This window comes from Tachysurus fulvidraco, chromosome 26 (assembly GCF_022655615.1).
Source record: "Tachysurus fulvidraco isolate hzauxx_2018 chromosome 26, HZAU_PFXX_2.0, whole genome shotgun sequence".
Taxonomy (NCBI): Eukaryota; Metazoa; Chordata; class Actinopteri; order Siluriformes; family Bagridae; genus Tachysurus; species Tachysurus fulvidraco.
This window is the reverse complement of record NC_062543.1, coordinates 9,379,289-9,399,062: the sequence shown is the minus strand read 5'-3', so window position 1 is coordinate 9,399,062 and position 19,774 is coordinate 9,379,289. Positions and strand designations below refer to the sequence as shown.

Here is a 19,774-nt window from a genome sequence, read left to right as displayed (position 1 = left end):
GACAAAACAGAAGATCAATTTCACATTCATCAAAAAAAGCCAAATGTGCTATTTAATGGCTTGGTTTGACTACATGAAATTCTCTAGCATGTTGATTTTCTATAACCTTAAGACAACATATAACTGGGGTTATACTATTGCCAGCCGTATAAATCATTGTCTCATTTTCACAATCATCCAACATACACCTAAAAGATTTTGGCTTAACTCCAAGAGTGTCAATACACCTTTCAGTGCACTCATACAGAATCTAGCCAGGTGATCTATACTCCTACAGTACCCCTTGTGACAAATGTTAAAGCACATTCTCTAACTTCCATGAGTGAATTTAATATGGTCCCAGGAGACCACAACAAGGTGTGCCAGAGTGAAGAACATGATCTGGTCAGAATCAAATGTAAAATGTTCCATGTTCTGGGCAGAACCTGCACTGTTTTTCTTGCATTCTAGTTTTGACTATAACTGGAACACATTCCGTTCAGGTCTATTAAAAATAAGGACCAGCATTTCAGTTCGCCCATTCCGAAGTGCTGCTTCAGATATCACATGCTACATTGAAGCTTGGCTTAATAACACAAAACCAACTTTGTCTATTCCTGACTCTCTTCCACCCCTGTAGACTTGCCACTATGAATGTTTCAAAATTCCAGAGTAACCTCAGCCAAACCACAAGATGTTTCAGCTTTTATTTTCTAATTGGAGGTTGGTCTATTGGGAGGGCATACTCACAGTGTTAATGAAGTACTTTCCGTGATTTCAGAACAGTTTACCAAAACATATTATATCATGTCTAATGATACAATCACAAATCTGATCACTGAACTCTGGCCCAAAGTGATCTGGTGGCAATTACAGTACAGGTAGGAGAAAATGTCTATTCTAACAAGGTGTTTGTCATTGACAAGTCATGGCCTGGAAGTTGTTCCTCCCAGCCGCCCAGCCAGGAGCAGGAAAATGCTGCCAAATAAGCAGTGGTGATAGTGACGCAGACAGGGACACAGGAAGCAGCACCAATGATGAATCCGCAAACCAATGATGCCACCACATTCTCAAGCTCCAGTGCTGTTCTAGAGCCCACCAGGAATGGGGAGATATCTCACCAGACCTCAATACCCTTGCAACAGCATGGATGTGGACAAGGTGGTGGCCAAGGCAGAGGAGGATTCCAGAGAGCTCCCACACTAAGGAACCCTTGTATTACAGGAGTATGTGAAAGAGGCTGTTGGAACTCTAGTGATTCCGGACACGTGAGGTGTGACTGACCACACCTACAATACAATGCTCAAGAGGACTTACTGTATTGGAGGGCCAGGGGGACCAGTATCCCCTGCACAAAGCCCACAGGGACAAGGAAATTGTGCAGGACAGTTGATGGGACCAGGCTGCTAAGCCCCTATACCACCTGGAGGGAGCCCAGAAAAGCCTGAGGGGGAGTTGGTGCAGTGCGCTACTTCACTTCACACAGCACAGGAACCAGTGGTAGTAATCAGATTCAAGGTACAGGCAACATTCCTGAATGTATCGTTCAGGAATGGTGTCTGTACCTTGAATGGGGCAATGTTTAGCAGCATAGGAAAAGAAGGCTCCATTGCCAGTAAAGTAATAAATATATAAAATAAAATTGGTACCAGGTGTATAATACTGCTCCTCATGTAACTTTGGTGATCAGGATGAGATTTTGCAACAAAAGATGTAGGGCCAAATGTAAAGAAGAAAATCCGGTAAGAGGGTGGACAGCAGTAGGAAATTCAAACATAAAAATATCAGAAGATGGGAAATATCTTAAATAAACCAGGTGACAGTAGAACGGATGATACCAACCCGCATGCTAATGAGTCAACAGACAAAAGGTGAGGATAGGACTAGAGGTTCAAATGTCACAGGGGAAGAAGAGCAGGAGCTTACAGAACTAGAGATAGAGGAAGCATTAGCGAAGGTCTCAGAACAGCTGTGGACAAATATTATGTAGGACCAGTAAAATCAGCAAGGCTAGTGAAGATGTAGATGAAGCCAGATATTCAGTTGCCATATCAGAGACAATACCCATGATCACAACAGGCAGTAGGTGGTATCGGGAGTCTTGATTCCACCCAGAAGCCAGTGCAACACTCTAAACATTCCAGTCAGAAAGCCTAACTTAGATACATGGTGTTTGGTCTATGATTTATTACCAGTCAATCAGGTAGTGTGGCAGAAATTCTGGTGGTCCTTGACAAGCACACAATGTTCTCCAATGTCCCAGAGGGAACAAAGTGGTACACAGTGGGTAGATCTGCGCTCAGTGTTTTTCAGTATACCACTGCATCCAGATTCCCAACCACTGTTTGCATTCAACTTTGGAGGACAACAGTATAACTACACTAGCTTGCCACAGAGGTACTATTGCCCCCTTTCCACCAGAAAGAACCGAGTACTGGTTCAGAGCTAGTGCTGGTGCTGGTTCAAAGTTGGTTCCACTGGCGAGCCTTTTAAGAACCGGTTTGCCTTTCCATGGACTAGAGAGCCATCACAGAGCCAAGTCTTACGTCACTGTATACGTGTCATCTTTCCTAGTAACTTTAGCCCAGCAGAGGAAAATACAAACACATCATCAAAAATGGCAGATGTTGCTTTACAGTTAATGCTCATGGCTTTGCGAACCTACATTGGCATCCAACATGTACCTGCAGCTCGATGTAATTTGTATAAATGGAGGTTGCAATCGAGAAAGTACATAACATTATTTTATCATTAACACAGAAAAAAATTTGCCTTTGCATGTAGCTACCTACTATCATGTGTGCTGATAATTGATAATTGCGTAAAGTAAAATTGTAGTAAACATTGGTATACATAAGGTACATTATCAAAGGTACTAACAGTAACCCACCCCCAGCCCTGCCCACAGCCCATGATGCAAGCGGCTCTTAAGTCTAAAGCAGCAATAATTTGGTGCTATTTAAGAGCCACTTTTCCTGGTTTAGAGCCGCTGCTTTGTGTGTCGAAAAAGACTTTTAAAAAAAAAGGCTCCAAACCAGCACTCAAACTGCCTTGGTGGAAAAGGGGCATATGACAGCCCATTAATTTCCAGTCAAGTGTTGGTGAGCAACTTGGAGAACTTACAAATTACATGCCGACGACTTATATACGTCGAAAACCTATGGATCTGTAGACAAACATGCAATGTTTAGCTGGCATTAAATGGGCACAAGTTGAGCAAAGAGAAATTGCAGTTTTGCCAGAGGAAAGTAGAAAACCTGGAACAAGTTCTGGAGGGGACAACGTGGAAAATATCTAGGCTATCCGTAAAGCAATGCAACCTCAAACTGTGCACCAGATGCTGTCATTTCTGGGCATGGCAAGATTAAGTAGAGCGTGGATATGTGATTTCATGCTTAAAGTACAACCACGTAGAGATATGACATAAAAAAGGAGAACTTAAAAAAATAAATAAATGCAGACCAGACAAATAAATGCTCCATTAACCTAGACTGCAGAGGGACAGGCCATGTTTGACTTATTGAAAACCACCATGGCCAATGCTGATAAGTCCAGATTACAGCAAACCATTCCATTTGTACATATCCGAAAGAAAGGGCTCCTGTACTAATGCATACTTCAGCACAGCTCTAGATAATGTTGAAAAGGGTATGCCACCCTGCTATTATGCAATGGCAGCAACAACCTTTGTCTGCACCTGCATCCTGTGACACTGTACAATAAAATGTACGATAGAAAGGTGCTATACGATTAACCTAACATATAGAGTTGTATTGCTGACAGAAGGAGAAAAGTAAATTAGTAGTTAATTATGTGAGACTTAAAAGTCTCGGGGGGGGGGGGGGGATGGGGTTGTAATGTTGAGAAAAATGTAGGAGGGAAAGATCCGTGAAATAGTATATTACGTGCTTTTGCTATTTTTGGAATGAAGTAGGCAACTAAAATGACAACTCTCATTAGAGGCCAGTAGTACCATTTCCACTTTAATCAGGGCTTTCTCAATGATAAGAGCTAAATCTTGGTAGATTTTATAAATGTTATTTTTTTGTAGTTATGAGCATGACAGCTGTGCTTCAACTTTTTCTCGGACCTTGGGGAGGTTTGATATTGGCTTAAAGTTGAACAGCTAACAGAGACTGAAGTTAGGCTTTATAAAAAGATGAATTACCTGCTGAATGAATGCCTGCACCACAGTCTAGTTAGCACACATCATTGATTCATTGAATTTGGTGGCCAAGCAGTGAAGTGTGCTGGCAATTCTACCCCTTCTTCTTCTGGCTAGGGTGTCTGTGGCGTCCCATAGATCTGCTTGTAAAAAAATGTGAATTGTGGCTCACTGGAGTAACCTTCTGACCAAATATGGGCCAAGTGTGCCAACATATCTTTGTACCATTGTCATCAAATTTAATCACGTTAACAATACATTTCATGACCATCTAATGGTTTACTCCAACAGTTTGCCGGTAATGGGCCAGCAAAAAACAGCAAAAAGAAAGTGAGGCTGAAACTTGCTCTGAGGCTATGCAACAAATCTTCGCAGACCTCTGGTTAAAAGCTAAAAATGCTCACATCTCAATGGTACATTAGCTAGTGGTCCTAAGCCAAAAAATTGTCTCAGTTGGTCTAAAAGAAAAGGACCTATGCTAGCTAATTTCCATACAATCTTCATAAATTTAACTGAGACCAAACCTAAGTATATATGATAGCGATTTTTTTTTCACCTTTTTAGTTTAACTTGTTTGCAACATATTAACATATATTTTGCAAAAAAATAAAATTATATTTGATATAATAAACCTTATTTATATACAAAAATGCCTCATTGTTTAGTTAAAAACAACGAAATTTTGAATTATTTTCACTATAGAGGCACAAAAGTTGTTGCAGAATTACAGGCAGATTGTTTTGAAACTATTTTGACCATTTGTAATGTCAGCAAATAACAAAACCTGTTTTTTTCCAGGCCAAATTGACTTGAATGCTTATAAATAAATAAATCTACAATTATCACCATTCTGTGTGTAATATCTATTTTACACATGTAATATCTATTTTGCCCACCTGATGTCATCTGATCAACCAATAACAGGCCACCCCCCCCACACACACTCAAAAACATGCCATAATTTCATGTGAATAAAACTTTGTTTACCTCCTTATGTTTTTTTATTGTACTTAATTTATGAATGATAAACCTTATGATATTATGCCATGTTTTGAGTAAAATAAGCAGAAATTATTAAATATTATTTTGGATAACCACTGACTGATAAATGTCAAACATTACTCAGCAAATCTCCAGGCCAAAGCTGACTGATGCAACTACATTTATAAATAAGAGAGAGGATATGATTTGCAAAACACATGTATTTTATTTTTGAACTTCTTTATAGAAATATGAACGTGTTTGTGTGTTTGTGTGTGTGTGTGTGTGTGTGTGTGTGTGTGAAGCTTGTTGGTAGATTTTGCCCCCAGCTGGACAAATGCATATAAGTATGAAATATATACAAATGAGTAGCTTTTGTTTTTTCTGGAGGCCTAATGAATTGCAATGCTTGTGTGTGTGTGTGTGTGTGTGTGTGTGTGTGTGTGTGTGTGTGTGTGTGTGTGTGTGTAGCATCATTTCGGTAGATCATATTTTGCCCTCTGCTAGGCAAGGGCATATCAAAAGTGTGAAATATTTACAAATGTTTGGCTTTTTTTTCTCTTTTTCTGGAGGCCTAATGAAATGCAATGCCCAATTTGCCTGTGAGAGTGTGTGTTTTGGGTGCGTGTGTTAGTGAACATTTTATGTGCGCATTTTTGTGTCTGTATGTATGTTCATTGTGCTGAAAAGTGTAAAAGTGTGACCTATTGCCCCACTAAATGTGGCCGGGTCAAAATGACCCAAGTGGATCCAAAACGCATAGTATATAGTGGTCTGAACACACAGTTTAACAAAAATATACAAAATTAATTTTACTTGCAAAGTTTATAATTTGGAACAATCCTGGTAAATTTCAGTCAAATCTGTGAAAAAAAACCCAAGTTATGACGCATTAAATCCTTCCAGCCGGGTCAAATAGACCCAGGGAAAATAGGAAGGTTAAAAGCAAAAGTTTGCCATACCAAATGTTCACTTTTTGTTTATTATTTAATGCTCTTCATAGTATTTTTCTGTAAGAAACATCTAATTTTCTTATTTTTGAAGCCATTAACAGCGTTTTTTTGCACAGTACTTTATAGTCCACAAATTTAAGGTTTATTGAACTGCACTTGTTTGTTGTATTTAATTGTACTGGTAATTGTAAATGTAGGTGTAATTGTTAATTGCATTACACTACTCCGATTTGGTTGTGATCACTTGAAAGTCCATAACTGATATAAACAAGTATGTAGCTGGTTTTTAAATGCCATCTATATCTAAAATTTCAATTAAAATGCAGTCGGTTAGATTCTGGGATTGTCCTTTTTGCTTCCTTTGAAATTAGAAAAACACTGATTCAACGAGTATGACCAGGTACCAAATCTGTTTGTGAGCATGATGGCATATGGGAACACTTTGGCCTGCAAAATAAACAGCACTAAATCTCATCAGTCTTGCAAACTAAACTAAATAAACTTCAGGTTGCATTGGTTTACATATAGCTTAAAGACTTTCTTTGTACAACAGTGGCTTAAAGGCGATCATACTGGACAAGTCACATTAAGCTGATTTGCATTCAATCCCAAGTGTTTTTAATCATTACTGGGCACGGCAATTTCAAGATCATTAATTTTTTTAATGTTAATTTAATATAACTAGTAAAACCAGCTCTTTCTAGCATTAAGATTCATTAACAGATTCACATAAAATTATTTGTGAATAATTGCCAAACTAATAGAAAATGCAATATTTGCATGCAATTAAAAAAAACAACTGTTCATTATTATACATTACTGTTACTATCACTCTCAAAAAAAAAAAAAAAACAACAACAATTTACCACAAATGTAAATTCACTCAATTGCCTCTATAGTTGAATAAAACAGATTGCTATTGCTTTTTCTCCTTTAATAACAAATCTAAATTGACTATACTGTTTAGAATTGCACTTTAACTATAGACTTATGGTTGGTTGGATGGTTAAGTAAAAAAATTAATTGAAATGAAATGATACTCCCCTTTACCCCAGCAGGCACATGTTTGTACTACTTTTATATTGCACTGTTGAGAGAAGGCATATAGAGAGTAATGAATGAAGCCAACATTAGACATCCATGCTGTCTTGCCTAAAATCTATTTTTTAACTGAGCATTTATATGTATAGTATACATGGTAACCATGTTCTGAAACTTTTTTTTTGAATAAAAAAAAAAAAGAGATGTGTGTGGATGTAAGCATATAAGCATGGATTGTTTAAAAGGGACCAGTGAGTTCTCCCTCATATGACCTTGATGTGTGTGCCTGCATCTACCACCAATGTGTGTTGTAAAACCAACTTTGAGTTCAACTTAGAAAGAGGTAAAGAAAAAGAAAAAGAAAAGAGAATGGATAAATTAAGATCGGATCAGGGAGAAAGAATTTAAAAGAGAGGAGGACAATAATGCCAAATGTAGTGACCGAGTGAGAGTGAGCAAGTACAGTAGATGCAGAAGAGCAAGGGGACAGTGAATAATGTAATGTAATAATGTATTGTGCTCAAAAGATTGCATACCCTGAAAGAAATTGTTAAGCAATGCCATTTATTTGGAATTTTATTTGCCATTTATTTGGAAAATATGACTGAAAGTGCAAAATATTTTTTTTTATTCACAGATAGTGGTTATGTGAAATCATTAATTATCACATTGTTTGACTCCTTTTTAGAACCTAATTACGTATGACTGAAATCAACTAAACAACCCTGATCAATAGTTTACATATCCATGAATGTTTGGCCACATTATAAACACACAGGCTGATGCACAGAATGGCTATGAAAGTATCCACACCTGTGACTCATTGTCATTGTAATTAGTGTCCGTGCATAAATAGTCAGTGAGATTCCCAGCTCATGAAGTGATGCACTGACTTGGCTGAATGCTGCACCATGGGGAAGACAAAAGAACTGCCAATGGAAGTGCATAATAATGTAGTTGAACCTAAAGCAGCAAAAGTGTATGAAGAGATATCTCAACACTTGAAAAATGCCAGTCAGTACTGTTCAAACTCTGATAAAGATGTTGAAAATAAGAGGTTCTGATTGAAACTCGACACGGTCAGGTAGAACAAGAAATATTTCCCCCACTGCTTACAGAAGTATTGTTCAGGATGCAAATTAAAAACCCATAAACAACTTTGAGAGAAATACACACTGCTCTGGAAAAAAGTGGTGGTGTTGTTTCAAGGAGACAATAAGGAGGTACTTGAACACAAATGACCCGCATGGTCGAGTTGCCAAGAGAAAGTAATTTCTATGGCCATGGCACAAAAAGGTGGCTGCTACAGTACACCAGACAGCACCTAGACAAGCTTCATAGCTTCTGGAGCAGAGTCATTTGGAGTGATAAGACCAAAATTTAACTTTATAGTCACAGCCATAAACGCTATGTTTGGAGAGTAGTAAACAAGGCCTATAGTGAAAAGTACACCATCTTCACTGTAATGCAAGGTGGTGGATCTCTTATGTTTTGGCTGTGTGAGCTCCAGTGGCACAGGGATTTTAGTAAAAATTGATGGCAAGATGAATGCATGTTATCAGAAAACACTGGCAGACAATTTGCATTCTACAGCTCAAAAGTTGCGCATAGGATGCTTTTGAATGGTCCAACATGACAATGATCCAAAGCACAAGGCAAGATTGGACCTCCAATGGCTACAGCAAAAAAAATGGTGAAGGTTCTGAAGTGGCCATCACAGTCTCCTGACCTCAATATCATTGAGCCACTTTGGGGAGATGTCAAAGGTGCAGTTTGTGCAAGACTACCAAACAATGTACTGGAACTTTAGGCATTTTTCCAAGAAGAATCGGCGGCTATACCATCTGAGAGAATTAAGGACCTCATACACAATTATTACAAAAGACTGCATTCTTTTTATATCCGGGGATGTCTTGGCCTAATGGTTAGAGAGTCTGACTCCTAACCCTAAGGTTGTGAGTTCGAGTCTCGGGCCGCTCACGACTGAGGTGCCCTTGAGTAAGGCACCGAAAACCCCCAACTGCTCCCCGGGCGCCGCAGCTGCCCACTGCTCTGGGTGTGTGTTAACAATGTGTGTGTGTTCATGCTGTGTGTGTGTACTTTGGATGGGTTAAATGCAGAGAATCATGGTCATTGATGCTAAAGGGGTAATACACGATATTAAGAACTAATGGTATGCAAAAAAAAACATTGAATTATTTCCTTGTTTTCTTTAAACCTGGTGAAACAGAGAAGGTGTTTCCAAAAACTGGCTCCCAAAATCAAAAAATCAAAAAATAAATGAAAGAGGGAAAATTAATTCATGGACCATTTTTATGGTTTATATAAACACAGGAACAATTCAATCCATTAGACCCTTTAATTTAATGTTTTCTTTTTGTTTTGTTTGTTGTTGTTTTTCCTTCCTCTTTTTGAATGTTTGGTTGTGGATGAATATTGAAAATTGTAAATTTATGTATGGTCTATTTTGATGGATGTTCTGTTTGAAAAATTAAAATTCCAGGTAGAACGTGAGTAAAGTTTCCTGAGTTTTGTGACCGGTAGCTTTTACAGAGCTATCTGGAATTTATTAAAATTGACAGGTGTCTAACCCTGCCTGGTGCCCAAACTTAAAATAAACAAGTACATTTCGAATACAACTCAGTGGCACCATCGTTACAAGACTTTAATGATACAGAGGGACATTCGAGCATTCGGTAGAAACATACAGAATAACAAGATTATCACAGAGTAAACCAATCACCCACCCACTCAAACTAATTCTCAGCAGTTAATCTGTAAGCAAAAGACATTGTTCTCAAGTCTGTATAGTTTAAAATGTTGACCCATGTAAGTTGAAAACTTATGTAGTAGCATTGTCTATAAGGCACAGGTAGTGCAGATGCAAGCAAGTTCTGTGCAAACATTGCGGTAAAAGGTGTGCAAATGTGGTAATTTTTTTAATGCTATATTAATAAATTTATCAATTTAACTGTAAATATATGTGGTAGACAGTCATTCTCATATTTTTTTTAATTAATTAATTTATTTTTTTGTAGAGATCTCCCTCAGTATGGACACAAGCAGTGGCAGTCCTATTTTGGCCGTACCTTTGATGTCTACACCAAACTTTGGAAGTTTCAGCAACAGCACAGGTCATCCATTAATTACAAATAATAATTATACAGAATAAAATAATACACTGATGATGTGCAACAAATATTTTCTGATTTTCAATAATTGACAAAAGCAGCTTGAACATCTGTGTCTTTACCCAAGTTTTGGAGCATGTGCTAACTGATTGCACAGAGTGTAGATCATTAAACCCAGACATTACACTCATGATAACATATTTGTCTTTGGCAAAAAGCAAACTAGCAGCAAATTAACAAACTAGGAACCACATCGCACATAGGTTCTGCTTTGCAAAAAAGTTCTTTCCATATTGGCTTCATATAGAAAAAGTTATACAGAATAGTTCTATTTGATAGTCAGATTCTTTCATTGACACACTTATTGTTATATTAGCAAAGATGCACTCTCAATAAAAGATAAATAAAAATATGTGCTCTCAGAGGGTATGTGGTGTGTGTTCTGTGATAAATGGGGAGAACAGACAGGTGCTGGACAATCGATACGGGCTCAAGAGGTGGCAGATTGGTGAGGTGGCCTCCAAAATCGGCCAGCTCTACTACCATTACTAGTAAGGCTGGCTTCCTAAAAGCTTTGGTTTGTTCACTGTAGGATCTCGGATTGCTCTAATGAGTGTATTTGTCATGCTCTCCTCATTCAGTCTCCGTACCTCAGAAACCAGCTACTTAAATGAAGCATTCTCCTTCTACTCAGCCATCCGCCAGCGATCATATTACTACCAGGTCAACAAGGAAGACAGGTGAGAATGGACTTGTTAAAAGAACAATTATGACTAAAATGGAATACATTCAATATATATATATATATAATATATATATATATATATACCTCCTTCGAGGTTCATGTTCATGCACACACATATTCTTGCAAATTTTCTATTAAAATAAAAAAAATTATCTATTGTCCACTTTATTATGAACACCACTTTTGGTGACTCTGTCCACTGTAGCCTCAGACTCCTGTTCTGCTCTTGTAACATAGTCAAGTATTGGCATGTTGTGCATTATGGAATTCTTTTATTTCTCACCATAGCTGTATAGTGTTTATTTACCATAACCTTCGTGTCCGCTTAAACAAGCCTGGCTATTCTGACCTTTTATCAAGAAGGCATTTTGCTCACCTTTAACATTATATAGCAATCCATTTGTATTAATCTCAAATAATGATCAGCAGTTTTTCTGCTGAAGATGTGGGTTGCAACAAGCCTATTAAGCATTAAAGGATCTCATTGTTGAAATCATTCAGGAGAGGGGTCCAAATGAGTTTCCAAAACAGTAGATGTATAATGGAACATCATAAAGCCTGTCATAAGCAAGTGGGGAAAATGTTAAATGTTATAAATTTGTTAAGGAAATGAAGGAATAAAGTGCAATTAAGTTGTTTACTGTTAACTATTTTCCTTCCATCTGTTTCCTAAAACATTTTTACTTCATAGAAGCTATATTATATTAAGCATGGAAAAATATATTGCATGATTTTACATAACAGGGGTGTTGTTCTATAAACAATTTCTCTGCTAGTTGTGAGCACTATTGCCTTGATGCTGTGATCATATATAATGCTGTAGCTCAAATCACTAGGAGTGAATGTGATTATTGATTTGCCCATTCTGGAGTTGAAAAAAAAAGATTTTATTTAAACATTGTGAAAAATAGTTTAGTTTTATATAAATAGCCATTGAAGGAGCAGAAGTGGAGACAACAGCATATTCAACACTATAGTAAAGAAGAGCTATGGTGTGGGCTGTAGCTCTAAGCATGTGTCGTAGCCCTGAGCACAAACAGAGCTTTTATATTTTAGGTTTTGTTTACATCACATGTTTGTGCCTGGCCACATGCATTGTGTTTTGAATTAAAAGTATCTGGTCTTATCATGCATTTTATGTCTCTGTCTGAACCATTGTTTCCTTGTTTAACTGTTTCTCATTTTTTCTGTGTTACTTCCTGACCCATGACTGTTTTTTATTTATTCATTATTGATTATGATTTCTTCATGCTACTTACCTTTTTTGACCAGTACTAAAAATATGGTTAAGATTTTTGGATATGCCCAAATAAACACAACTGAGTTTATGCACCTCCTTTCTGTCTCTAACACACAACACACATTTCATTCTGGATGATTTGACCACTACAAAAAATCCCTCTCTGTCAAATTTAATGGAATTTCAAATGAAGGCCTTTGGACATATGACAAAAAAAAAAATCATAATACGGTTCATTTTCAGAGCATTCCCTGAGATGGACAAGTGACTAAAGAGTGACTATTTGTTTGAACTTTGAAGATGGTACTAAATACCCTTCTTGGCTGGAATGGGCAGTATTAAGGGAAGAGTAGCAGATCAAGGGAAGAGCTTGTAATTTATACCTTTTATCATTTACAAATTGACCTAATGCTTTGTAAAAAAAATACAATAAAATTAGCATCAGTGTATATATGTGCACCCTCAAACCCTTTCCTTAAACCTTCAAAAAGCTTCCTTTTCTGAAAGAACTCAAGAAAATAAAGACAGATTTGTTCAACATAAAATGAATGTAGAATCTGGAAGAGATTAAATAAAACCACTATCTACTTAAATACATTTGTTTATTTGATCAAACTGGCCCCAGATCATAGCATGATCTGGAATGAATTTGGGGTGGGGGAATAAATGGTTTAAATAATAAGAATGTTCAAGGAATATATATCATGCACCACTGAAAAAGTTGTAAGCCTATTCGTCCTCACATAAAGTTTAACTTTTGTGTACCTAATACTTGATTGACTACTAAATACATTAACAAATTAAAATTCCATCCAAAAACAATATAAATAATTACTTGTATATATTAAATTCTGAAGGAAAAAAGCATTACAATTACAATTTAAATATCAGTACTTTTTAGTATTAATTACTTATTATGAATGTAAGCCATAATCATTTTGCTACATTCTAATTGTATATCTAAGATTAAACATAACTTTTTTTTTTAGGTTTTTTAGGTGTAGGATTGTCACGATGTGACACGGTGAGACAAAGGCGATTGAGGATCCAAGTGCAGTTTAAGGATTTAATAAACAAAACACAAACAAACAGTAGGCAGGCAAAACAGATCGGGACACTGAACAGGAACAGAGAACGACACAGACCAAATACAAACACAAACACAACGACCAACAACCGGGAAGTGAACAGACCGAGTAGATATAGTGGACAGGAGCCAATAACAAAGCAGAGACGATTAGAGACAAAGACAATACACCTGGGGAAGAGATGGAATGTGATTAGTGTCCATGGTGAGCAATGAGTGGGCGGAGCAAAACAATTAATACCAGGGAGAGACGGCAGACAGAAACAAGGGGAAAACACAGACAGACACATTACAGAGCCCCCCCCCTACGAGCGGCTTCCAGACGCTCCCAAGTCCACAAAACCCAGTTCAGGCGGGTGGAGCGAAGGCGCAACCAGGGTGGGAGGGCGGGTCGGGTTCGTGTAGTGGTGGCGCCCGCTGAGCAGGAGGCCGGGGTGGCGCCAGCCGAGCCGGAGGCCAGGGCGGCGCCGGCAGAGCAGGAGGCCAGGGCGGAGCCGACAAAGCAGGAGGCCAGGGTGGTGCCGGAGGCAGAGCCAGAGACCAGAGCAGGACCGGAGACCAGGGTGGTGCTGGAGGTGGAGCCAGAGACCAGAGCAGGACCGGAGACCAGGGTGGTGCTGGAGGCGGAGCCAGAGACCAGAGCAGGACCGGAGACCAGGGTGGTGCTGGAGGCGGAGCCAGAGACCAGAGCAGGACCGGAGACCAGGGTGGTGCTGGAGGCGGAGCCAGAGACCAGAGCAGGACCGGAGACCAGGGTGGTGCTGGAGGCGGAGCCAGAGACCAGAACGGAGTTGGCAGCCAGGGTGGTGCTTTGGGCCTATGAACAGGGACAGGAGGTAGAAGGGCTGGCAAGTCCAGCGAAGCAAAACACAGGAAAACAGAAACATGCATAGGTTCAGGCCAGGCAGAGAGTTCAGGTAGTTTGGGTGTCATGATGTCGACCGCGTTCTCTGACTCAGTCATTTCGGTCGACCCGGCTGAGTCGGCTGGTTCCGTCAGCTCGGCCGGTTCCTTCGTCCCGGTCGGTTCCGTCGACCCGGTCGGTTCGGCAGGTTCCGTCGACCCGGCAGGTTCCATCGACCCGGTCGGTTCCGTCGACTCTGTCGGTTCGGCAGGTTCCATCGACCCGGTTGGTTCCGCAGGTTCCGTCGACCCGGTCGGTTCCGTCGACCCGGTCGGTTCGGCAGGTTCCGTCGACCCGGCAGGTTCCATCGACCCGGGCGGTTCCGTCGACTCTGTCGGTTCGGCAGGTTCCATCGACCCGGTCGGTTCCGTCGACCCGGTCGGTTCCGTCGACCCGGTCGGTTCGGCAGGTTCCATCGACCCGGTTGGTTCCGCAGGTTCCGTCGACCCGGTCGGTTCCGTCGACCCGGTCGGTTCCGTCGACCCGGTCGGTTCGGCAGGTTCCGTCGACCCGGTCGGTTCGGCAGGTTCCTTCGACCCGGTCGGTTCGGCAGGTTCCGTCGACCTGGTCGGTTCGGCAGGTTCCGTCGACCCGGTCGGTTCCGTCGACCCGGTCGGTTCGGCAGGTTCCGTCGACCCGGTCGGTTCCGTCGACCCGGTCGGTTCGGCAGGTTCCATCGACCCGGTCGGTTCCGGCGACCCGGCTGGTTCCGGCGACCCGGCTGGTCCAGCTGGCGGCTTAGGGATGCCGGCCGCCCGAGCGGACCTCATCGGGGTATCCGCCAGTTTGGAGACCAGCCGGTCAGCACGGACCTCAGCCGAGCTCGTCGGTACGGTAGCCATGGGAACTGGCTCAATCACGGGTGTGCACGGGACTGGTCTGGGCGGAGGCACTGTGGAGCATTCGGGCGTCCGTGGCTGATTCCACTCTGTGGCCCACGGACCCCGATGCTTGCTGCCCCCCCCCCCCAAAATACTTACGGCCGGCTTCCGTCTCTACACTGCTCACGCTCAGCGTGGACCCGTCCAGGAGCAACGCCAAGTTGACGAACTCTGAGAATGTTTTTATCTCTCGAGTAGACGGCATTAGATACCGCAGGATGTCCTTTAGTCCGTACTTAAAAATGTCCTTGAGAGCCTTCTCCCCAAAGTTGACCTCGTTGCACAGGTCCAAGAATACCTCCGTGTATTCCTCAACTGGGGCGTCCTCCTGACGTAGACAAAACAGGATTTCTGCTGGATCCATGTGGTTGGTCGTTCTGTCACGATGTGACACGGTGAGACAAAGGCGATTGAGGATCCAAGTGCAGTTTAAGGATTTAATAAACAAAACACAAACAAACAGTAGGCAGGCAAAACAGATCGGGACACTGAACAGGAACAGAGAACGACACAGACCAAATACAAGCACAAACACAAACACAACGACCAACAACCGGGAAGTGAACAGACCGAGTAGATATAGTGGACAGGAGCCAATAACAAAGCAGAGACGATTAGAGACAAAGACAAGACACCTGGGGAAGAGATGGAATGTGATTAGTGTCCATGGTGAGCAATGAGTGGGCGGAGCAAAACAATTAATAACCAGGGAGAGACGGCAGACAGAAACAAGGGGAAAACACAGACAGACACATTACAAGGATGAGCCAGTCCTTTAACAATCCATATCGTGAGAGATATTTTACTTGCACTAAAAGACACTATATCCTTATACCTTATTGGTATGCATAACAAATACAGTATATGAAGCTAGCAGAAGCTAAGCCTTTGACAAACAAGCCTGCCCTATGTATTTGAATTTTTGGAACTACAAAATTATTCTAGTATAGTATTAATAATTTTGCATGTGTTTGTGTGTCTATGTTAAACCAAATTCTATACTCTGTAAGTGTTTGAACAGAAAGGTTTGATATAAAAAAGATATAGAGTATCAACAAATTAGAACATCTTTGGTGGCAGACCACCAAAGTTTTAGGTGAGCAAAACTTAACACTTAATGTTGGTTGCATATCCCTTGCTTGTATGACCCAAGCCGATAACCCTCTGATAATACCAAACTACCACCGTTTTTGGGATGCTTTTCCAGACTTGTACTGCAAATTCCTTTTTTTTTTCATTTTAGGGCAATTCTTTCTAGGGCCCTTCAGTATATTCTTAAGGAGCTGAAATGCATGCTCAGTTGGATTTGGTGATTGCCGTTTAATTAGTTTTTCCTCTTTTTCCCCTAATGTAGTTCTTTGTTTTGTTGGTGGTTTGGTTCATTGTCTTGCAGCATGATGATGGCCCTCTGATTTAGATTAATTTCTCTATAAATTGAGAATAATGCCAAGAAGAAAGGACATCTGCTATGATTTCAGAGAAGGAACTGTTGTTACTCATAAATCTTGGAATAAATAGAATGATATTTTCAAAGAATTTAAAATTAACCATGAGAAGAGTGAGAAGGATTGTTTACAATTGGAGGCAGTTTTTCTAGAAGACAGTTTAATGTAATATATATACCCAAGATCCACATAATGTGACCTGCAAGCCTCTTTAAGTGCATTAAATGTATATGTTCATGACCACATAGTAACATAAAAAACTAATGGCTTTCATGGAAAGGAAGAAGCCCCTTCTCTGCTAAAAGAACATGACAGCATAAAGTCAACAATCGTTATTGTCATTTCAACCATATATAACTGACACAGAACGCATTGAAATGAAACAATGTTTCTCCAGGACCATGGTGCTACATAAAATGACATGAAGCTACATAAAACAACATGGAGCTAAGGCTTAGCCACATAAAGTGCAACTTGTGCAACCTAGTTCAACAGTGTGAGATAAAAGACAGTGCAAACAGACAATACAAAATAGTACATTGTCCAAATAGAGCAATTGTAAACATATACAAACTGATGTAGTAGCAGTAGTTAGATGAGGTATAGAAACGTGGTGTGCAAAAACAGTGAGTGATTGATTTGTACAGTCCAGTGTAGTTTACATAAACAAAAAACTATTTCACAGTCTGGTTGTGAGAGCCCGAATGCTGGGGTGAAGAGTATGTGCGAGGGGTGTGTGGGGTCATGGACAATGCTGTTGGTTTATTGGATGCAGTGTGTATTATGTCCATGAGGAAAGAAGAGATACTCCAATGATCATCTCAGCTGTCCTCACTGTCAACTTCATGGTCAGCTCCTAAACCAGATAGTGGTACAGCTGCTCAGAATGCTCTCAATGGTCCCTTTATAGAACGTGGTCAGGGTGGGGAGGGAGATGGACTTTCCTCAGGCTTCATAGGAAGCTCTGCTGGGCTTTCTTACTGAGGGAGATTGTGTTAAGTAACCAGAAGTTCTCCACCAGATGAACACAAAAGAATTTCCAGAGAAGATCCAGCAGAGAGTGGTTGCTCGGTGATCTCCTGAAATCAACAAATATTTCTTTAGTTTTTTTTAACGTTCAGATACAGGTTGTGGGCTCTACACCAGGCAGTTAGCTGTTTCACCTCCTCTCTGTAGGCTGACTCATTGTTCTTACTGTTGAGACCCACCACGGTCATGTCATCTGTGAGCTTGATGTGGTTTGAGCTGTGCATTGCTACACAGTTGTGAATCAGCAAAGTGAACAGCAATGGACTGAGCACACAGCCCTGAGGGGCCCCAGTGTGGTGGTGCTGCAGATGCTGTTCCCAATCCGTACTAACCAAGGTCTTCTAGTCAGGAAGTCCAGGATCCAGTCCTGATTGTTGGGGGAGGGATGGTCTTGCTCTGTGCCTCAAACTGAGTGTAGGGTGAATTTGTCCTGTAGTTCATAATCACCTGGATGCCCTGCCACATGGGCTGGGTGTCTCTGCTGTCATGTGCTCCTCCAAGTTGATGGACTCGTCATTGGCTGCAGCTTCAATGAACATGTTCCACTCAGTGCATTCAAAACAGTCCTGAAGAGCAGAGGTTGCTCCTGCTGGCCAAGATTTTGCCTGCTTCAAAACCGGTTTAGAGGGTCTGACAAGTAGCCTGTATGCTGAAATTTGCATAACAGAGATGTGGACCGAGTAGCCGAGATGGGACTGGGCTGGGGCTCTGCATGATACATGCCATGGATGTTTGTGTAAACAGCATTGCAAAGTCCACATATCTGACGGAATTTAGGCAGCACTGATTTGATATTTGCATTATTAAAATCCATAGAGCTCACATAGTGCCTATTTAGCATTAGAGATAGGTGGAATGTACACTCTGACAATGAAAACCATGGTGAATTCCCATTGTAAATTAAATGCAATTCATCTAACCATCATAAACTCCACTAACATTGAGCAGTATGTTGTGTTGATGTACACACATGCTACCAATGTGAGCCTTGTCACACAAATCTGCATTTATTTTGGCACCCATGTAGCTGAATCATGGCATCTGGACCGCTGAGCTACATCTCGGTGAAAACGATGTAGCAGTCTTGTGCCATGTTGTTTCTCAAGTCAGATGTAGTCCAGTTTATTGTCCAGAGAGCAAACGTTAGAAAGTAGAATGGACGGGGGAGCTGGCTGGTTGGGTTTGTTCTTAGCTTTGCACAGAGACCCACTTCCTCGAGGGCTGTTTCTGGCGTCTCCTCTCTGGGTCACCGGCATCAGGCGATGCCAAAAACAAGAGGCCTGGTCTCTGTAGCAAGCCGAGGTCACAAAGTCTCTCAGGAACATTATCGTGCAGGTTTGTAGTACTGTTCTTTAACAGCATCTGGTGGTTGTATACACGAACACTGCTGTCTCTGGTATGAAAAGTATATGGAAAGTAGCATTAAACACGTAAATAGCACCACGTGTTTCTTCCATGCACAGTCCATTTCAAGTAACCCACAGGGTCTCAATAGGATTTAGATCCGGGAATTGGCTTTGCCATTCCAGAATTCTCTGTTTATTATTTTTCAGCCAGCTGAATAAATCCTTTTTAGATCTTTATATATACTGTATATATATCTGAAGGCATCAGGGAGTTGTTTGGATCTCACCATGCTGATACCTCTCACATCAAAAATTAAGAGCAAACTAAACTAAATATCTGAGTTTTAAATAAGGAAGCCTTCTTCAAAATGCTCTCTAACAATGATCTAATAATTTGCACCTGATGTGATAAACCTGTAGGTAATTTTATTAATTTTAAGTTCAAATAAATATGGGGGATTTTTTAAATTACTGTAATGTCTCGTGCTGCAAGGTGGGACACAAGAACAAGGCAGGAAGCAGATGGAAAATTTACAGCTCATTTATTAGAGGTCACAAGTGAAGGCAGCAGTGCAGAGAGCAGAGAAGCTTAAGGGTCAGTGGGCCATGATCCGTGCCCGTGGATGAGGGAAGGTGATTAGTTAGCAGTCAAACCAGGAGCGGCGCTTGGCTGGCAGATGGAGAGGGATCTGGCTGCAGTCATTCAGGAGAATCTGGTGAAACGGGGACAGAGGGAAAAACCCCCATTAGTTCAAAATTCACTGTTATAACCCTTACCTGGGTTTAGCCAGGCTTCTTTAGCTTGCCTACTCTCGGAGCGTGAGGAGTTAGAGGCCACTCCTGATTG

At 40.8% G+C, this 19,774-nt stretch overlaps 1 protein-coding gene across 6 annotated transcripts in view; it reads left to right on the top strand.

Annotated features, from left to right (window-relative positions):
- scai (suppressor of cancer cell invasion) overlaps positions 1–19,774 on the top strand; it is a 51,833-nt gene that overhangs the window by 11,454 nt on the left and 20,605 nt on the right. For all 6 annotated transcript variants that reach the window (XM_027167990.2, XM_027167991.2, XM_047809027.1 and 3 more), the window contains 3 exons: positions 10,158–10,253; positions 10,715–10,801; positions 10,892–10,990. In XM_027167990.2, the coding sequence (XP_027023791.1) occupies positions 10,158–10,253; positions 10,715–10,801; positions 10,892–10,990 (282 nt within the window). The remainder of the gene's footprint in view (positions 1–10,157; positions 10,254–10,714; positions 10,802–10,891; positions 10,991–19,774) is intronic.